Source organism: Pseudophryne corroboree, chromosome 4 (genome assembly GCF_028390025.1).
Source record: "Pseudophryne corroboree isolate aPseCor3 chromosome 4, aPseCor3.hap2, whole genome shotgun sequence".
Classification (NCBI taxonomy): domain Eukaryota; kingdom Metazoa; phylum Chordata; class Amphibia; order Anura; family Myobatrachidae; genus Pseudophryne; species Pseudophryne corroboree.
In genome coordinates, this window is record NC_086447.1 from 246,880,158 (window position 1) to 246,901,426 (window position 21,269).

The 21,269-nt window shown below is 46.7% G+C and overlaps 1 protein-coding gene across 7 annotated transcripts in view; it reads right to left on the minus strand.

Moving 5' to 3' along the window:
* Nucleotides 1-21,269, minus strand: part of DOCK10 (dedicator of cytokinesis 10) — a 691,954-nt gene that overhangs the window by 276,365 nt on the left and 394,320 nt on the right. For all 7 annotated transcript variants that reach the window (XM_063916012.1, XM_063916009.1, XM_063916010.1 and 4 more), the window contains exons 10-14: nucleotides 19,251-19,334; nucleotides 18,793-18,936; nucleotides 10,361-10,588; nucleotides 8,919-9,041; nucleotides 8,328-8,410 (exon numbers count right to left, since the gene is read on the minus strand). In XM_063916012.1, the coding sequence (XP_063772082.1) occupies nucleotides 8,328-8,410; nucleotides 8,919-9,041; nucleotides 10,361-10,588; nucleotides 18,793-18,936; nucleotides 19,251-19,334 (662 nt within the window). The remainder of the gene's footprint in view (nucleotides 1-8,327; nucleotides 8,411-8,918; nucleotides 9,042-10,360; nucleotides 10,589-18,792; nucleotides 18,937-19,250; nucleotides 19,335-21,269) is intronic.

The window sequence follows — 21,269 nt, forward strand, 5'->3', positions numbered from 1 at the left end:
TAACCGCCTGTTACTGACTCCACCCACTGCGTTGTGGGCGGGTTCTCGCTGCCACCACCAAACTCCTAACCTGCCGTGGCGTTTGGAACCACGGTTCTGCTCTGTATGTGCCGACGCACTGCCTTACCACACCTGTGTGGTGTTGATGAATCCCCTCTAGCCACTTGCTAGGCCTCTACCGGTAGCTTGCGGAAGGCGGAGCTTGGAGACGTCAGGTGCTTCCCTGGACAGCCGGAGAACGGGGCTAGGTTTGGCCTAACCCTGTAGGTCACAAGATGAAGCAGTCTTGAGGCAAAGATGTTTATTGCTCAAATAACCTTTAAAAAGGCTCCTCCCTATTGCTAGGGGCAACAGCATACAATCAAGATGTTTTCAGCAGAAGAAGATGTTACAACTCACCACTCTGGAGGCACGCAGGTCTCCTTTTTATGTCAGTTTTCCACACAGTATCACAGGGGGGTAAGCCCTCCCTGTCTTCTCCAACCAATCAGGTTATTTAACAAAATACCAATAAATCACATTTTACAAGGATATAAGTGCAATAAAACAATATCCTCCTTCCTCTGACACAGGCGTTTGGTATCAGATTAACATTCACTATTGATAAATTTATCACATAGCTTCAAAACACAATGTTTCTGTCTCATTCACATCTCCAGGCAAACCCAGTGTCTGAGACCACAACAGGAAGGCTACAATACAAACAGTCTTCCTTCCTGCATAGGTCGCTCGCATGTCAATTAAATCAGGTACATGAAACAAGTTCCAAGCCCATAAACCCAGTGATTAGCATCTCTCTCTAAAGAACTTACACATCAAAAGGTATTGTCCTTCACACCTCTCTGATAGGAAGTGGCATGCTAAGGGCCCTGTCCTATTCCCAGAGGATAAGACATGATTATTCAGACATCTATAATAGTAAGTGCATTTTCCTCTTTAAATATACAGATGACCACATCTTGAATATAAAATACAGTTAAACATGCATTCCTGCAATTGTGCATAGAGCACTACATATGACATGTTAAAACACATCATTAAACAAACTTTTAAACAGTCCGTACCCAGCGCCGTAAGTACGTTTAACAGTGACGCCCAGCGCCCATTGTCCCTTAATATGGCGCCAGGCACAAGGGTTAACACCTTCAGTGCCGCAGCCGCCATTACACGTGTGGCTGGTTGGTCTCTCCGGCCACACTCCTCCCCCCCCCATTCAAGCGGGTCAACCAGGGACCCATGTCCCAACGATTTGGGTCCTGGTCCCGCAGTCCGTTGGGGTGAAGGGGACGCTAACTGGGATGTGTAGGCTCTGGCCTAGACAGTTCATCCATAGTGCAGTGGGCCTCTCTTCGTGGGTGCACAATCTTCAAATAGTCCACCTGAAGTCCAAGTTCAAGGCTCCACCACAAAAGTCTGTCCAATTCCCCCAAGGTAGGTTGCAGCCACCTAACAGGTAGGTGGTAAGTCACCACGGTGGGGGGCCGGTTACAAACAAGTGCCACCCACGGTGTCCCAATTGTGGCATACCTCACCTCCCACAATAGCAGTTTCCTGCTCAAACAGGCCACAGGGTGCTCCTGCCCATATGGCTCTTTCTGGATCGGTACAGCTCCCAGTCCGTGCAGTGGCGCAATAGTTCGTAACACACAGTCCTGGTCAAGAATGTGCGCCATCAGCACTGGAGCGGGTACCCGAGCCTTCTTCAATGACTGGAATGCCAACTCGCAAGCGGGTGCAAAGTCCACTGACTTGGGAATGCCCTTCCTAGCCACCTCTGTCAAGGGGTTCACTACAGGACTAAAGTCAATGACAACATGTCCGTAGGGCCTTACAGGTTCTAAGGTCAGTACCGGTCTGGGTGATGTGGGTCGGGGACAGCCTCTGGTTGCCTCCACCCCCTCTGGGTTGGGCCTACCCCTGTCTCCTCCCACATGGTGCCCCAGGCACTGCACCTCCGTCATACCTATCTGGCAACTGTCTGTCCTTACTGTCAGACCTGCCCTCCAATCCTCTTCTGTCGACCTATGACTCGGGAAACCTACCCTGTCACCTAGGCCTACTCTTCCCTCCTCGTCCGCTACCTGTGCCACAGTGATGGCGGCCAGACCACCAGCCTCTGGATCCTGTGTGGCATCCACTACAGGGAGGCTGCGTGTCTTCCCCGATCTACTGTGCACAGGCAAGGGACCTGCTATGTCCACAGCAACTTGCTGCAAGGGTTCTCCTATGGGCAGAGGCCCAGAGACAACACAACCGCTGGAGTGCCCCGGCTGCCAACGCATGGCACCAGCCTTACATGTGGTCTGGGCGTCATCCGACATTCCAGACCAGGGTAAGCTCTGTATCAGGCACTTCAGGGTACGGTCTGTCTCCGGGTTACTGTCCAAAGGGGTTTCGCTGGCAACCGACACCGGTTGCGCAGGAACGTTCCTTGAGGGGACCAGTTGGACACATTCCCTATCTGGTCTATCCCCTCCCACTTTCCTGTCTACCCTGTACCTTAACCCTTCCCGCCAGGTCAAACTTCCCGCCCCAACCCGGTCAAGGCCGCTGCCAGAGTGGCGCCTCATGCCTTTCGGGGATGGGTCGGAGAGTTGAACCTCCCTAAACTCCTGCCTGTGGCCCTCAATCTCTCCTAAATTGGGACACTCTACAGGGGGATCTAGGTGGGGACTACTAGGGTCAGTCTGGTAGGGGTCAGTCATGGAAAAATCAGTGTGGTTTCTCATACTCACCACCGGAGTTGGCAAACCACTTGGGTCAGGAGCATCATTGGGCACCCCCACAGGATCAAACGAGCTGGAACCGACATCCTCTGCATTGCTAGTGGACGTGGGCATACCAGAGGCAAAAGGCATGCGGGGTAGATGTGCTGATCTAGCCGCTGTAATCTTTTCCTCTGGGCTGGTTGATGCTGTGGTTGGCTGTGCTGGCAGTTGTCTAGCAGCTGTAGTCTTTTCCTCTGGGCTGGGCGGTGCTGGAGTAGCTGATGTCAATGGTGGTTTTGGAACTTGACTCCGGGGAATGGCGCCAACAAACATAGTGACGATCCCACCACCCAGATCATTTCCTAGGACCACATTAGTTGGGAGACCATCCATGACGGCAACTTCTCGCAACTCGGGTCCAGCTCCCCAGTCCAGGTAGACTCTTGCCATGGGAACCGCTTTTTCTGTTCCTTCTGCCAGGGTGATCGTGGCAGTGCAACCCTGCAATACTGCAGCAGGATCTATAAGGTGGGGGCTCACCACAGTGATTGAGGCCCCAGAGTCTCTTAGGCCTTCTCCCTGCAGGGGTCCCACGTGGACTGGCTGCAGGTGCCTCCACATGTTGTGTAGGGGCTGTTTGGCCATGCAGGTGACTCTCTCCGCAGAGTGCACCTGTCTCTCGCCACACTCCATCGGACTGACTGGAGGGGGAACAGTCTCTGTAGGCTCATCTCCTCTCGTCAAACAAGCGATCCGGGCTCCAGCACTCTGATTTGGGGCACGAGTCTGGGGTGCTTGGGATGCAGGACAGTTCATCCTCAGATGTCCGATTTTCCCACAGCCGTAGCACTTCTTCTCCAGTCGTGGCACCGATGATCTCTGATCTGTTGCAGGGACGCTGCGGTGCGGTTGCTGGCCAAGAGCACCCGGGTTGGAAGATGCTTGTCTTTGGGGGTGATGAGCTGACGCGGGTGGTCCCCTTGGTGGTACAGTCTGTTGGAGCTGGCTGCTGGCTGGGCGCTTCTGCCCCCGTGGCCGAATTGCCACATACTTGTCGGCTAATTGGGCAGCCATCTTTAAGCTGGGTGGCTCTCGATCTAGCACCCACTCCTTCACTTCTTGGGCGCACCTGCGGTAGAACTGCTCCCTGCAGATCAGGTCAATCAGTGCGTCCCATGTAGTGGCTTCCGAATCCTTCACCCACTTCACCACGTACTGCCGCAGCTGGGTGGCGAACTGCTCATGGGTGCTGCTAGGATTCTTAGGCAAGTCTCTGAACTTCTTCCTGTAAGACTCTGGAGTGATGAAGAATCGCTGGAGGAGGGCCTTCGCGACTTCGTCGTAGTTCCCACAGTCCTCCGTCGCCACTCCTCGATAGGCCTCCAAGGCCTCTCCATGCAGAGTGGGCACAAGGTGTCTCACCCACTCTGACTTGGGTAGATCGTGTAGTTTGCAAGTCCTTTCAAAAACTTGTAAATGTCCATCAATGTCCCCATCACTGTCTGCAAACTTGGCAAACTGAATACGTCCTGATCTGTGTACAACAGCTGGCAACGGCTCCCGGGGTACCACGGCCTGTGGTGCCCGCTCATCACGCCACATCTGGATGATGATCAAGCGCTCTTGCTCCGTTGCCCTTTCCCCCAATTCCGCTAGCCGATCTGCTAGGGTATCCGGGCCGCCCCCCCTGGGACGTTGGGATCCTGGCCCTGCTAGGGATTGCTGGGAAACATTGCTGCTGTGAGAGAGGGCGGGACTTGTGGTTCTCACCGGTTCCTTACGAAGGTCCACTGTTGGGCCGTCCTCTGCGATGCTGACGCCGTCAGTGCTTTCCACCTCCGCCCGATGAGACTCCTCCACGCTCCTGAGCGCCGCCTTCATGACGCTTCTGGACGTGTTGGAAGGGATATCCACATCCTTCCCCTGGCATACGATCTCCAGATCCTCCTTGGACATTCCGCTGAATTCCGCCATCTTGTGCGTTCTCCTGCGCTGCAGTTACTCCTCTCCTGAGTAACTCGGCTTCTCCAATCGGGTGATGAAAAGCCGCCTGGGATTATCCCACCACTATGCCACCAATTTCTGTGACAGGACGGTACCGTACGGAAGCACTCGCCGCTTGCCGCGTCCCGTCGACTGCGCACAGAATGGAAGGTCAAGCCGCACGAGGCCTGACCACATAGGGGATTCCCGCTTACCGTCAGTAACCGCCTGTTACTGACTCCACCCACTGCGTTGTGGGCGGGTTCTCGCTGCCACCACCAAACTCCTAACCTGCCGTGGCGTTTGGAACCACGGTTCTGCTCTGTATGTGCCGACGCACTGCCTTACCACACCTGTGTGGTGTTGACGAATCCCCTCTAGCCACTTGCTAGGCCTCTACCGGTAGCTTGCGGAAGGCGGAGCTTGGAGACGTCAGGTGCTTCCCTGGACAGCCGGAGAACGGGGCTAGGTTTGGCCTAACCCTGTAGGTCACAAACTGAAGCAGTCTTGAGGCAAAGATGTTTATTGCTCAAATAACCTTTAAAAAGGCTCCTCCCTATTGCTAGGGGCAACAGCATACAATCAAGATGTTTTCAGCAGAAGAAGATGTTACAACTCACCACTCTGGAGGCACGCAGGTCTCCTTTTTATGTCAGTTTTCCACACAGTATCACAGGGGGGTAAGCCCTCCCTGTCTTCTCCAACCAATCAGGTTATTTTACAAAATACCAATAAATCACATTTTACAAGGATATAAGTGCAATAAAACAATATCCTCCTTCCTCTGACACAGGCGTTTGGTATCAGATTAGCATTCACTATTGATAAATTTATCACATAGCTTCAAAACACAATGTTTCTGTCTCATTCACATCTCCAGGCAAACCCAGTGTCTGAGACCACAACAGGAAGGCTACAATACAAACAGTCTTCCTTCCTGCATAGGTCGCTCGCATGTCAATTAAATCAGGTACATGAAACAAGTTCCAAGCCCATAAACCCAGTGATTAGCATCTCTCTCTAAAGAACTTACACATCAAAAGGTATTGTCCTTCACACCTCTCTGATAGGAAGTGGCATGCTAAGGGCCCTGTCCTATTCCCAGAGGATAAGACATGATTATTCAGACATCTATAATAGTAAGTGCATTTTCCTCTTTAAATATACAGATGACCACATCTTGAATATAAAATACAGTTAAACATGCATTCCTGCAATTGTGCATAGAGCACTACATATGACATGTTAAAACACATCATTAAACAAACTTTTAAACAGTCCGTACCCAGCGCCGTAAGTACGTTTAACAGTGACGCCCAGCGCCCATTGTCCCTTAATATGGCGCCAGGCACAAGGGTTAACACCTTCAGTGCCGCAGCCGCCATTACACGTGTGGCTGGTTGGTCTCTCCGGCCACACTATGAAATTAAGGTACAGATGTCTGATGATTCATTCTCTATACTATAGATAATAGGGTGGAGAGTGTTCCAACTAACCCTTAGAGACAGTTAGAATACCAAAGAGGCATTACTGATGCAACTGTCTTGGTACAGAGATTTGGTATGAAGGGTAGGAAGATATATGCCCCACCAATATAAATATAATTACATTACTCACATATTTGGGGACATACTCTAATAGTGTCGGGGGTCATTTGACTCAATTACTATTGAAGAGAAAATAGCGCACCTACTGTGCATAGGATTGACACGACTGGTTCCATATATGTATGCACAATCATGAATATTGAATAAGAGTTCAACTGTATACTTCGATTAATTGTTAGATAACGAGATGTACCCTCCCATAAATTATAATTAATAGGGTATTTTAGCAAATAAAGGTACAACTTGAATAGTCAACAATTTGCGGTTGGTTTCAAGATACTTTTTGCACACACTTAAAATCACAAAAATATAATAAGGACACACAGGAGCAATTGATATTTATTATCTTTATTTAGTGTATTGTTTGTAAATATTGTCTTGCCATTTTTCACATTATCAGGTATTTTAATTATATGAAATTAAAAGTTACATTTTAAATATACTTATCTTTTTCTCAACAAGTGCGCCAACAAAGAGACAATTCTTTCCTTTCTAGTACTTTTCTTACTATGCAGGAGCAAATGATATACATAGGGGGGGACACCAATATTTTTCTTGCCTCTGGGCAACTGGGACAAACTTACGCCACTAGCTCAGCCTCCCCTCTGTGATAGTCAGACACTGCCTGGAGCTGGAGGCAGGGCCTCACTGTGGCCAGTAATACTAAAAAAAACAAAGGGAGGAGCCTCACTGAGGGGGTGCGGCTTGATGCAGTTTCAGGTGACTTATCCAGGAAGTTCCAGCTCACAACCAGGATCAGCTAACAAAAAGGAGATGCTGATGACCACGATGGGTAACATGCAGGGGAACGTGCTGGTGAGTGGCTGCTGGGGCTAGACAAGGGGAGCATAGAGCTCTTGCACCTTTGTATAATGCTCACATGAACGATCAGGTTTATATATGTCTTACCCTTCAACTGTACCTTTTTAGCCGCTACAATACCGATCTGTACTGGCCAAAAGGAGCTTTCTACCGAGTTCAGCGTCTTTGTAGCCCCATCGAATTATATCGCAGTGCCACGGGCCATGCCCCCTTTACCCTTGACCACGCCCACTTTATTTATTTATTCCCGATTTCCTGCTCTACAATGTTGGATGGTACGATATGTGCGTGTGTGTGTAAATCTGGCTCTGTTACTAGCTACTGCCTCCTCAGCCAATGACCTCACCGCACGTCACTGGTTGAGGTGCTTTATCCCCCTCAGAAACAGACCAACAATGTGTATGTACTTCACTAATTTTATATGAAGCTATCATTTAAAGTGAAACTACATAAAGATTAACTTCATTATCCTGTTGATGCTTACGTAAAGTATAAGAACAGCTATTTTAGCAAAGACCAATTATCTGGAAATAACAGTAAGGATGAATAATGGCGTAGCTATTGAACAGTTTACACAGTCTACTTGTGTTAAGTCAGAGGAAGGTAAAAGAAAACGACAGAGAAGCATCTGTCGATATACTGTAACCTCATAAGGAAAATAAAACTTCCTCACCTCAAAAATGTTACAAGCTACCATGGTAGGTATTGGTCCGTGCTGTCATATTACTCACCTATAATCCGTCTCTGGTGGAGAAATCAATACATGAACTGGCCCTAACTGTGTATAGGATATTGCCCCATCTGCCCCCAACATATCTAGCTAGCCACTGACAAGCTCCAACAGGAGGCATGGCTGCTGCACCTCCTCTTTGTGCTCCAATTTATGCCAAGCATACAGCACTCCTAGCTCTGGTAATAGTGGGGGCTGATTCCACAGGAGATAACCCCCAGCTCTGAGTAACCTGTGCTGTGAGCGGTAGCATACAAAGAACTGGGCTATTTACCCTGATAGAACAGACCTTCTTCCTAGTATCCTTCAGTTTATATTGGATGAATCAGCTTTGGCCAATTACAAGAATTAACAAAATGACTGCTCGCTGTAGAAGAGGTTACCAAAAGATGATTCAGAAACAGACACTCAAGGGGCACTCTAATAGGTATAATTATATACTAATATACACTATACATAATACTTCTATATACATACCTAACTGTCCATGCAAAAGGCATCCGGTACTTTCCCAACCTGCTACAAAACTGCTTTGTTGACTTCAGCAATTTCTGTGCTGACTGAAAGAGAAATAACAGCATACTGTACAATACAGTACAATACACATCTGCAATGTAGGGTTGCAAACGGAGCCATTTACTGAGATGAGACTTTATGCCTGAGAAACTCAAGAATAAAACATTATACTCGGTCAAATATAGCTCAGGGAGTTTTTGTTGATGGAGAGGGCACAACAGCCTTTAGTCCATGACCCGCTAATGCATTTTTGCTCATAGGCAGCTCCCTGTTATAAATTATTTCTGAAAGAAATTATCCCTAAGAGTCATAGATATTTGTTCTACAGACCAGACTGTGTACACAGACAACTATATTCTATTCTGCTCAATGTTCCAAATAGAGTCCACAATTGACTACTTACTATACAGTAGGTTGAATGATAGCATGTTAATTTCTTGCAGTTAAGTATGCAAATAGGAGCAAGTATGAAATCATAATAAAACCACTTCAGCTATTTCAATAGTGGAAACTGTGCTAAAACATAACATAAAGCAGATTGTATGGACATACCTTGCTGGAATCTGAGTTCTTTATATATGGATCAGCATTGCTGGCGATATTTCCCATAAGGACTTTTTCTATCCTGGCAACTAAAACCACCTCATTATGTGGATTGGACACAGAAAAAACTGCCTGTGAGAGAAACACAATAGACAATCAGTGTATAAAGCGTTTTACTCACATTGTTAATACACTCTATGGGGACCAGTATTAAGTGGCAGACTACAATGTGTGACTGCTACCAGTGACAGACATTTGGTTTCTGGGCATCATAAAACTGTGGCCAGTGTCCTGAATTATTTTGGCTTGGGAATGGGATTCTAGAAAAACAATAAGTTGTTTTTTTGTTTTTTTTAGAAAACTCCAAGTACTGCCTCATTCCTCCCCTTATCTGCAGGAACATGACGTAATGAACTCCTATAGCCTAAGCCTGTAACCTGACCATCACAGCCCTATACAGAGTATTACATATGGGATGTTACTTCCACAGGCATGCGTTCACTATGGATTCAATAGAAATAATATGATTCTGGCAAACATTAAGTAATGTGACAGATGCAATTTAACTGTGCAATTTAAAATTCACACTTTCATGAATGCATTAAGAAAACCAGACAGGCACCAGATGCCCGACGTGTTCTGTAGCTATTTCTCTCAAATATCCTCAGCTTATTTCTCACATTACATATCTGTCACAATATTTAGTATTTTCTTAATTTAATGAAGTTGAGGTTTTATAAAAAATGCATTATAGAAGTTGTTAAATGACAATACGCTCCTAATACAGCCCAGTGTATCAGATGTATCAAAAGTCTGCCTTTAAAGAGCAGTACAGCCGTGGGCATCTTAACAGCATTGTAGGACCTGGGCAAAGCAGTGTACTGGGGCCCGCAGCCACCCATTCATAGAAATAAATGAAATAAAATCAGAACTTACCCCTCCTGCGGTCACGCACCATCTCTCCACATGCTTCCATACAGTGAATGGCTGTCAGCACTCTGACTGGCGGATACCTCCAGCCATTCACCAGTCAGCATACTGACAGCCATTCACTGACTGGCTGCAGACTTGGAGGCAGGTAGGGAATGCTGCCTGGCTGCTCTGATAGTGTGTAATTCAGTGTAGCTAGGCAGAAAACTCGGTTTGTGTGACTAGTGGTTGGGAGACAGCCGGTCACCATAACGCCGGCAGGATCCCAATTTTCAGATGGCTGGCGGGGAGGGGGTGGGGGGGTGGTCCTGCACGAAGGACCCTTGAATTGTGGGACCCTGGGCAGCTACCCAGTGTGCCTATACGTTAAGATGGCCCTGAATACAGCCACTATTTAACATTAATTAATGCACATCAAATGCTGAGTTGAACATACCGTATATAAAAGTCAAAATTAAGTACTTTATTAAATAAAACCAACATGTTTTGCATTTATTGACTTTCTCTAAATATGACTTTACCTGTCTAGGGTGCTGCATCCATTTCTCAGGAAAACCGTGGACTTGGGGTTCTTCCAATTCCCTGGTAATACTGACAGATGGTGACGTGTTACCATTCACCACCATTCCTGTGGAAGTGCAAATCATTTGTCTCACAATGTCGTGGTTGAGGTCTACATGGAAATCAGCTGAGATCTTCCTCCCTTCTCTGATGTCAAACAGAGCTAGACTTACAAAGAACGGCTCAATCTGTGAACATGGGGAAACAGCAGAGAAATTATCAAGATCACAAGATAAAAAATAAGATTTTACTTACCGATAAATCTATTTCTCGTAGTCCGTAGTGGATGCTGGGACTCCGTAAGGACCATGGGGATATAGCGGCTCCGCAGGAGACAGGGCACAATAATAAAAGCTTTAGGATCACATGGTGTGCACTGGCTCCTCCCCCTATGACCCTCCTCCAAGCCTCAGTTAGGATACTGTGCCCGGACGAGCGTGCATAATAAGGAAGGATATTGAATCCCGGGTAAGACTCATACCAGCCACACCAATCACACCGTACAACCTGTGATCTGAACCCAGTTAACAGTATGATAACAACGAAGGAGCCTCTGAAAAGACGGCTCACAACAAGAATAACCCGATTTTTGTAACAATAACTATGTACAAGTATTGCAGACAATCCGCACTTGGGATGGGCGCCCAGCATCCACTACGGACTACGAGAAATAGATTTATCGGTAAGTAAAATCTTATTTTCTCTGACGTCCTAAGTGGATGCTGGGACTCCGTAAGGACCATGGGGATTATACCAAAGCTCCCAAACGGGCGGGAGAGTGCGGATGACCCTGCAGCACCGAATGAGAGAACTCCAGGTCCTCCTCAGCCAGGGTATCAAATTTGTAGAATTTAGCAAACGTGTTTGCCCCTGACCAAGTAACTGCTCGGCAAAGTTGTAAAGCCGAGACCCCTCGGGCAGTCGCCCAAGATGAGCCCCCTTCCTTTTGGAATGGGCTTTTACAGATTTTGGCTGTGGCAGGCCTGCCACAGAATGTGTAAACTGAATTGTATTACAAATCCAGCGAGCAATCGTCTGCTTAGAAGCAGGAGCACCCATCTTGTTGGGTGCATACAGGCTAAACAGCGAGTCAGATTTTCTGACTCCAGCCGTCCTGGAAACATATTTTTCAGGGCCCTGACAACGTCAAGTAACTTGGAGTCCTCCAAGTCCCTAGTACCCGCAGGTACCACAATAGGTTGGTTCATGTGAAAAACAGAAAACACCTTAAGGAGAAATTGAGGACGAGTCCTCAATTCTGCCCTGTCAGAATGAAAAATTAAGTAAGGGCTTTATATATGATAAAGCCGCCAATTCTGACACACGCCTGGCTGAAGCCAGGGCTAATAAAATATCTCACATGGAAGGTGACGATGCTAAGTCCACAGTGGTGAGTGGTTCAAACCAATGTGACTTTAGGAAACTCAAAACAACATTGAGATCCCAAGGTGCCACTGGGGCACAAAAGGAGGCTGTATATGCAGTACCCCTTTTACAAACATCTGAACGTCAGGCACTAAAGCCAGTTCTTTCTGGAAGAAATTCGACAGGGCCGAAATTTGAACCTTAATGGACCCTAATTTTAGGCCCATAGACAGTCCTGTTTTCAGGAAATGTAGGAAACGACCCAGTTGGAATTCCTCTGTAGGGGCCTTCTTGGCCTCACACCACGCAACATATCTTCACCAAATGCGGTGAAAATGTTTTGCGGTTACATCCTTCCTGTCTTCGACCAGGGTAGGGATGACTTCATCTGGAATGCCCTTTCAGGATCCGGCGTTCAACCGCCATGCCGTCAAACGCGGCCGCGGTAAGTCTTGGAACAGACAAGGCCCCTGCTGGAGCAGGTCCTTTCTTAAAGGTAGAGGCCACGGGTCTTCCGTGAACATCTCTTGAAATTTCGGGTACCAAGTCCTTCTTGGCCAATCCGGAACCACGAGTATCGTTCTTACTCATCTCCCTCTTATGATTCTCAGTACTTTTGGTATGAGAGGCATAGGAGGGAACACATACTCTGACTGGTACACCCACAGTGTTACCAGAGCGTCCACCGCTATTGCCTGAGGGTCCCTTGACCTGGCGCAATATCTGTCTAGTTTTTTGTTCAGGCGGGACGCCATCATGTCCACCTTTGGTTTTTCCCAACGGTTTACAATCATGTGGAAGACTTCCCGATGAAGTCCCCACTCTCCCGGGTGGAGGTCATGCCTGCTGAGGAAGTCTGCTTCCCAGTTTTCCACTCCCGGAATGAACACTGCTGAGAGTGTTATCACATGATTTTTCGCCCAGCGAAGAATCCTTGTAGTTTCTGCCATTTCCCTCCTGCTTCTTGTGCCGCCCTGTCTGTTTACGTGGGCGACTGCCGTGATGTTGTCCCACTGGATCAATACCGGCTGACCTTGAAGCAGAGGTCTTGCTAAGCTTAGAGCATTGTAAATTGCCCTTAGCTCCAGTATATTTATGTGGAGAGAAGTCTCCAGACTTGATCACACTCTCTGGAAATTTTTTCCTTGTGTGACTGCTCCCCAGCCACTCAGGCTGGCATCCGTGGTCACCAGGACCCAGTCCTGAATGCCGAATCTGCGGCCCTTTCATAGATGAGCACTCTGCAGCCACCGCAGAAGAAACACCCTTGTCCTTGGAGACAGGCTTATCCGCTGATGCATCTGAAGATGCGATCCGGACCATTTTTCCAGCAGATCCCACGGAAAGGTTCTTGCGTGAAATCTACCGAATGGGATCGCTTTGTAAGAAACCACCATTTTTCACAGGATCCTTGTGCAATGATGCACTGATACTTTTCCTGGTTTTAGGAGGTTCCTGACTAGCTCGGATAACTCCTTGGCTTTCTTCTCCGGGAGAAAACATCCTTTTCTGGACTGTGTCCAGAATCATCCCTAGGAACAGTAGACGTGTCGTCGGAAAAAAACTGCGATTTTGGAATATTTAGAATCCACTCGTGCTGTCGTAGAACTACTTAAGATAGTGCTACTCCGACCTCCAACTGTTCTCTGGACCTTGCCCTTATCAGGAAAGCGTCCATATTTCTTTTAAGAAGAATCATCATTTCGGCCATTACCTTGGTAAAGACCCGGGGTGCCGTGGACAATCCAAACGGCAGCGTCTGAACTGATAGTGACAGTTCTGTACCACGAACCTGAGGTACCCTTGGTGAGAAGGCAAATTTGGACATGTAGGTAAGCGTCCCTGATATCCAGTGACACCATATCGTCCCCTTCTTCCTGGTTCGCTATCACTACTCTGAGTGACTCCATCTTGATTTGAACGCTTGTATGTAAGTGTTCAAATATTTCAGATCTCACCGAGCCGTCTGGCTTCAGTACCACAATATAGTGTGGAATAATAATACCCCTTCCCTTGTTGTAGAAGGGGTACTTTGATTATCACCTGCTGGGAATACAGCCTGTGAATTGTTCCCAATACTGCCTCCCTGTCGGAGGGAGACGTTGGTAAAGCAGACTTCAGGAACTTGTGAGGGGGAGACGTCTCGAATTTCCAATGTACACCTGGGATACTACGTGTAGGATCCAGGAGTCCACTTGTGAGTGAGCCCCCTGCGTGCTGAAACTCTTGAGATGACCCCCTACCGCACCTGAGTCCGCTTGTACGGCCCCAGCGTCATACTGCGGACTTGGCAGAAGCTGTGGAGGGCTTCTGTTCCTGGGAATGGGCTGCCTGCTGCAGTCTTCTTCCCTTTCCTCTACCCCTGGGCAGATATGACTGGCCCTTTTGCCCGCCTGCCCTTATGGGGACGAAAGGACTGAGACTGAAAAGACTGTGTCCTTTTCTGCTGAGATGTGACTTGGGGTAACAAAAGGTGGATTTTTCAGCTGTTGCCATGGCCACCAGGTCCGATGGACCGCCCCTTTATACGGCAATACTTCCATGTGCCGTCTGGAATCTGCATCACCTGACCACTGTCGTGTCTTCGTCTGGCAGATATGGACATCACATTTACTCTTGATGCCAGAATGCAAATATCCCTCTGCGCATCTCGCATATATAGAAATGCATCTATAGTCAATAAAATCTTGTCCCTGTCAAGGGTATCAATATTTTCAGTCAGGAAATCCGACCAAGCCCCCTCAGCGCTGCCCATCCAGGCTGAGGCGATTGCTGGTCGTAGTATAACACCAGTATGTGTGTATATACTTTTAGGATATTTTTCAGCTTCCTATCAGCTGGCTCCTTGAGGGCTGCCGTATCTGGAGACGGTAACGCCCCTTGTTTTTATAAGCGTGTGAGCGCCTTATCCACCCTAAGGTGTGTTTCCCAACTCGCCCTAACTTCTGGCGGGAAAGGGTATACCGCCAATAATTTTCTATCGGAGGAAACCCACGTATCATCACACACTTCATTTAATTTATCTGATTCAGGAAAAACTACAAGTAGTTTATTCACACCCTACATAATACCCTTATTTGTGGTACTTGTAGTATCAGAAATATGTAACACCTCCTTCATTGCCCTTAACATGAAACGTGTGGCCCTAAAGGAAAATACGTTTGTTTCTTCACCGTCGACACTGGAGTCAGTGTCCGTGTCTGTGTCGACCGACTGAGGTAAATGGGCGTTTTTACAAGCCCCTGACGGTGTCTGAGACGCCTGGACAGGTACTAATTTGTTTGCCGGCCGTCTCATGTCGTCAACCGACCTTGCAGCGTGTTGACATTATCACGTAATTCCTAAATAAGCCATCCATTCCAGTGTCGACTCCCTAGAGAGTGACATCACCAATACAGGCAATTTGCTCCGCCTCCTCACCAACATCGTCCTCCTACATGTCGACACACACGTACCGACACATCACACACACAGGGAATGCTCTGATAGAGGACAGGACCCCACTAGCCCTTTGGGGAGACAGAGGGAGAGTTTGCCAGCACACACCAAAAACGCTATAATTATACAGGGACAACCCCTTATCAAGTGTTTTCCCTTATAGCATTTTTATATATGTAATCATATCGCCAAATAAGTGCCCCCCCCTCTCTGTTTTAACCCTGTTTCTGTAGTGCAGTGCAGGGGAGAGCCTGGGAGCCTTCCTCACAGCAGAGCTGAGCAGGAAAATGGCGCCGTGTGCTGAGGAGAATAGGCCCCGCCCCCTTTTCGGCGGGCTCTTCTCCCGGAGTTTGTGAGATCTGGCAGGGGTTAAATACATCCATATAGCCTCAAGGGCTATATGTGATGTATTTTAGCCATAAAAAGGTATTATACATTGCTGCCCAGGGCGCCCCCCCCAGCGCCCTGCACCCTCAGTGACAGTTGGTGACTGTTGGTGAAGTGTGCTGACAACAATGGCGCACAGCTGCAGTGCTGTGCGCTACCTTATGAAGACTGAAAGTCTTCTGCCGCCTGTTTCTGGACCTCTGGACCTCTTCAACTTCGGCATCTGCAAGGGGGGTCGGCGGCACGGCTCCGGGACCGGACTCCATGGCTGGGCCTGTGTTCGATCCCTCTGGAGCTAATGGTGTCCAGTAGCCTAAGAAGCCAATCCATCCTGCACGCAGGTGAGTTTACTTCTCTCCCCTAAGTCCCTCGTAGCAGTGAGCCTGTTGCCAGCAGGACTCACTGAAAATAAAAAACCTAACTTAAACTTTTATTCTAAGCAGCTCAGGAGAGCCACCTAGATTGCACCCTTCTCGTCGGGCACAAAAATCTAACTGAGGCTTGGAGGAGGGTCATAGGGGGAGGAGCCAGTGCACACCATGTGATCCTAAAGCTTTTATTATTGTGCCCTGTCTCCTGCGGAGCCGCTATATCCCCATGGTCCTTACGGAGTCCCAGCATCCACTTAGGACGTCAGAGAAAGCAAAACAAAGGATTACCAGTTTCTTCCGAACCTAATATAACCTTATACAGTATATATACTTTACTGCATGATCACACACACATATACAGTAGTTCTACCTAACAGGTGGTTTGGACTGAAAGCTAAGGGGTTATATACATTGCTGGGCGATGTTCACGTACATGAGAACATTCCCATGTTCTTCCACCTTTAAACCTAATGGATATTAAGGACAACCATGGAAAGTCCTTAGGAGGTTTTACAGTGTTCATTATAAAAAAAATCACAGCAGATCTATAGGGGTCATTTAGAGTTGGTTTTGTATCTGAAGCGCAAATGTAATGATGCCCATACACTTGTGCGATGCCCTGCGACGCAACATCGCGGGGCATCGCACCGGCAGTTCAGGTGTGAGGAAATCACACCTGAAATGCCACAGTGATTACCATGCGATCATGCGATAGATCGCATGGTAATCACGTGATGGGCCTCTGGCCGCTCCCGGCGGGTGCCCATTGCACATCACAGTGCGATATATTGCATGTGTTAAAAAAACACATGCGATCGCACTGCGATGCGAGAAATATTATGTGCAGCACATACTATCATGAGACGCGACATTCGAGCGGTACCTTAAATGTGCATACAATACTTCGATTTATCTCACAGATCCGGTCGAAATCGAAGGATAGCACCTAATATCTCACAAGTGTATGGGCACCATAAAATACAATGCTTATTTTAAGTTGCACACAACTAAAGATACATGCAATTCAAAATAAACATGTAAATATGTCAGCATCAAGATACAAAGTTTAAAGTGCATTAAGATACACTTTCAGTGCACAATCATACTGGAGTCACCATTCACTTGATGATGATAACTGGTGTTTTCATTGTAAAAGAAAGAATTTTAAATAAATACCTAAATAAAAAAAGTAATGTCCCCAAAAGTAACACCACAGCTAGCTCTCATAGCCTAGACTGGAGACGATAAGAGTTGGAGCCCCAGTAAAAATTGCAACCCCAACTAGACTATAAAAACCACAGGATAAAGCCCTCCTGTTATAAGGTCACACAACAGCAGTCTACTCAGCACAGGGCTGCAGTACCTAGGGGGTAAGAAGTGTTCCACTACCTTTTAGAAAATAAATCACTAGCGTCCTTCCCAATGCCCGTGCCCTGTGTGTGTTGAGGTAATAAATGGTTAGAATATAGAATTTAGTACTTTTTATGTGTCACTACTGATCACAGTAAGCCCTGGCAGCTATAAACTGCTTGTGTATTCTAGAGCTGTCAGCATTCTCTTGTACCCTGCTGGGCTCTCTAGTGTCACTTAAAAAAAAAAGACTTAAAACTATGCACTCCCCAAAACTCTCTTTTACCAATGTATTATTCACTTAAATCCAGGGGATCCTCTATCTGCTTGCTTTTAACACAATGAGAAAAAAACACTTGGACAAAAGAACACTCACCCCTTGCAGAGAAGTGCAGGAAGGTACAGGCTGGGATTGGGCAGTAGGAGTCAGACATGTGTGTAACAGGATGCACTAGTATTTATGGGGAGATTTACTAAACAGTGAAAAGAGTGGAGAAGTGAGGCAACCAATCAGCATTGAAGTAACATTTATAATTAGCATGCTATAAAATTATACAGAGCAGCTGATTGGTTGCCATTGGCAACTTCTCCACTGGCTCATTTCTCCACTCGTTTGTCTGCTTAGTACATCTCTCCCTTAATTCCTTAGTGTGCCTGCTATATTATATGAAGTTACGACTGACCAAACTGATATGTCCATCTGGACTGTGGCAGGGAAGCACAGGTATGTCCTCATGAATCTAACCTCAACATGCCATGCAGCATGAGATGCATGATGTGAGTGAGCCACCAGGTCCTGGTAACTCTGCTGCCGTTACGCATCTTGTTTTGCTGAAAAAGCGTCTTAGTCGCAAGGCAATGTGACAAGGCTGCACCTGGAGACTGTGCTGATTAATTTGATATGTAACTTGTATATCTTATATATCTGTGTGCGACTGAGTCTGCATACGAAGCATAAAGCTGCAACCACTGCATTGTAACACTTTATATACTTGTTCCCTTGTGTTGATTGTATGTATTTGACTTATATGGCAAATGCAATGTATTTGTGTCATGCAGTCTACATCTGCAGCAGGGATTATGGTCGCTACATCCATTGCCATACTGAATTATTTAAATACACCATTTGCGTTCACATGTAAATGTGACAATTCTTAAAACTGTCTAAAAAATTCTAATTTTCACCATTTTAAACTGAATTATCTAGAAAGAATCGTGGTAAAAACAGAATTAGGAAAATAATGTTTCATAGTTCTCACTAGAACGGCCAATTAACTCTTTCCTTTGCAGATGTCTGCGCATAGAGACTCACTGGTCTGTAAAACATCGACTGAATGGCAACTACAATCTATACATGGAACATTTTAATGGAGATATCACATCATGGAAAGTCTTGTTGTAAATCAAGCCTCACTACTTAACACTGTAGCCGGATATATTTTCTGCGACGGAAGAAGAGTGTTTTGTTTAATACCACGTACATTTGTTACTGGTTCACTGTCATTCTCTCTGACGCAGGCCTGAAGATTCAGACTGAGAGATTTACACGATACCATAATCTTCTTAGCTGTCTTTTCCTCAAACGGTTTGAGCACAGAGTCACCAGCTGAATTCTGCTTTGTTACCTTGAAATATCAAACCAAAGAGATTTACTGTGAGTGAAATGGCTTCTGTCCCACACACAACACATCCAGGATATCACAGATATAAATGCCTAATGTTTATGGAGCTGCTACCAATACCATAGGGCCCATTCATGAACAACGGCACACAAGATTCTGTAACCTATGACAATAATATACTGCATCGTGTCGGCAAAGAACACGGATTATAATATATCACATACATACAGTACAGAACAGACAGCTGTGAAAGTAAACATGAAACTATCAGTGGAATCCGTAGATATACTGGTTATAAACAGCACTGGGTTACTTACACATAAATCGGGATCTAAAGAGAACAGATTGTGTCGCTCCAAGTTTCTAGCAGCACTTATACACTCTTCAGTTTCTGTAAGATACTGGATAAAGATGGACATGTAATATAAATATGTTTCAGTATACAGATACAGGTCTAGCAATCACAGGCCTTATTATTAATACTGTAATGATAATTACTTATTTGTGCTCTTTGCCACAATAGGACTGTATTTTAACAAAAACATCTTAAATTCATAGTTGAAAACTCCACTGATGGTGAAGGTGGCTAAGCACTGAGAAGGTGTTCTATGCTATGCTGTCGTGTTAAGGGCCTGGTTCCGATTTGTGTGGCATTGCACACAGCTGCAGGGAATCAACTTTGCAATACCATTCAACTAAAATGTAAATGCAGCAGGAGGCATCTGTAGGAATTAGACGCCTCCTCCGAGCTGTAACTAGACATTTTGGTGCCCTGTACCAAAAAAAGCACTCCACCCCCATATGATGAATAGGGACAGTGCATGTATGGTTTTGTGGGTAAGTGGCATGGCCACACAACAGTACCCCCAATTAATATTGCACTGTAGTGCAACATTATTTACTTTACACAGCACGGAGTAGTGTCCCTTATTCATGTTACACGCACAGTAGTATCCCTTATTCACGTTATGCCACAGAGTAGTACCCATTATAAAAGTTATGCCACACAGTAGTACCCCTATACACATTATGCCACACAGTAGTGCCCCTTATAAAAATTATGCCACACAGTAGTACCCCTATACACATTATGGGGTGGAATTGCAAGTCTACAATTACATTAATGAAAAACAAAATAATTATTCTTCAATAGCTGAATTCTAACATCCCCCTTTCCCTTCTGCCTAAGTTTGATTTAAGAGCACTACAGCACTAGTTTTCTTTGTTCTGTGCTATGCAGATTATTCGAAATCTGTCAATCCCCTCCTGCCACCCCCCCCCCCCTTCCCTTACCCCTGCCTGCTTGCCTGCAGCGCTGCCTCATGGTGTCAGGGTGGATTGTACTAAAGGTACATTTTAAGGTAAATGTACTAACCCCCGACCGCCTGCATATCGATGAGAAGGGTATTGTCAGCTTTTTATGGTGGACTTCTTACCCCATCCCACGCCCCATGACGCTCACGCTGACCCCTTCACCTGCATCCTTGCAGTCTCCCAGTGTGATCTATGATCCCCCAACCTCCTGCTCCCCCGCAACACGGCCATTTGTCCTTCCAGCTGCAGGGAGGAGGAGGAGCCCAGTGAATTCCTGCACATGTCACCTGCCGTGGCTGGGAGGTGACGGTACAGACAGAGACCCCCTGCCAACCCTCTCACAAGTATCGCAGAGGACCTCTGTCATCGCATTGCGATGGGCGGCTATGTATGTTAGTACATCCCACCCTCAGTCACTGACACTGAGTCTGCTGCCAGTCTGCCACTGCTCCCGCTGCGTTACACACAACTCCTCATTACTGTGTGGTGGAGCTCTGGTGTGAGTTCCAGAATAGTGCTGAGTATGCTGACCTCTAAGAAGGTGCCCTGCAAATGGACAGTTTGATAGCTGCCAGTTCCGCCTGCACAGCAACCTGTACTATGGGGGTAATTCCAAGTTGATCGCAGCAGGAATTCTGTTAGCAATTGGGCAAAACCATGTGCACTACAGGGGGGGCAGACATAACATGTGCAGAGAGAGTTAGATTTGGGTGGGGTGAGTTCAATCTGCAATCTAATTTGCAGTATAAAAATAAAGCAGCCAGTATTTACCCTGCACAGAAATAAAATAACCCACCCAAATCTAACTCTCTCTGCAAATGTTATATCTGCCACACCTGCAGTGCACATGGTTTTGCCCAACTGCTAAAAAATTTCCTGCTGCGATCAACTTGGAATTACCCCCTATGTGTGGGCAACACTCCCTCAATTTAAAGAATGACTCGATCGCCACCCCCTAAATGCAGCAGTGTCAATCATGCCTAATCCAATTAAGAAGGTATAAATAGGGCAGGTTGGAGATA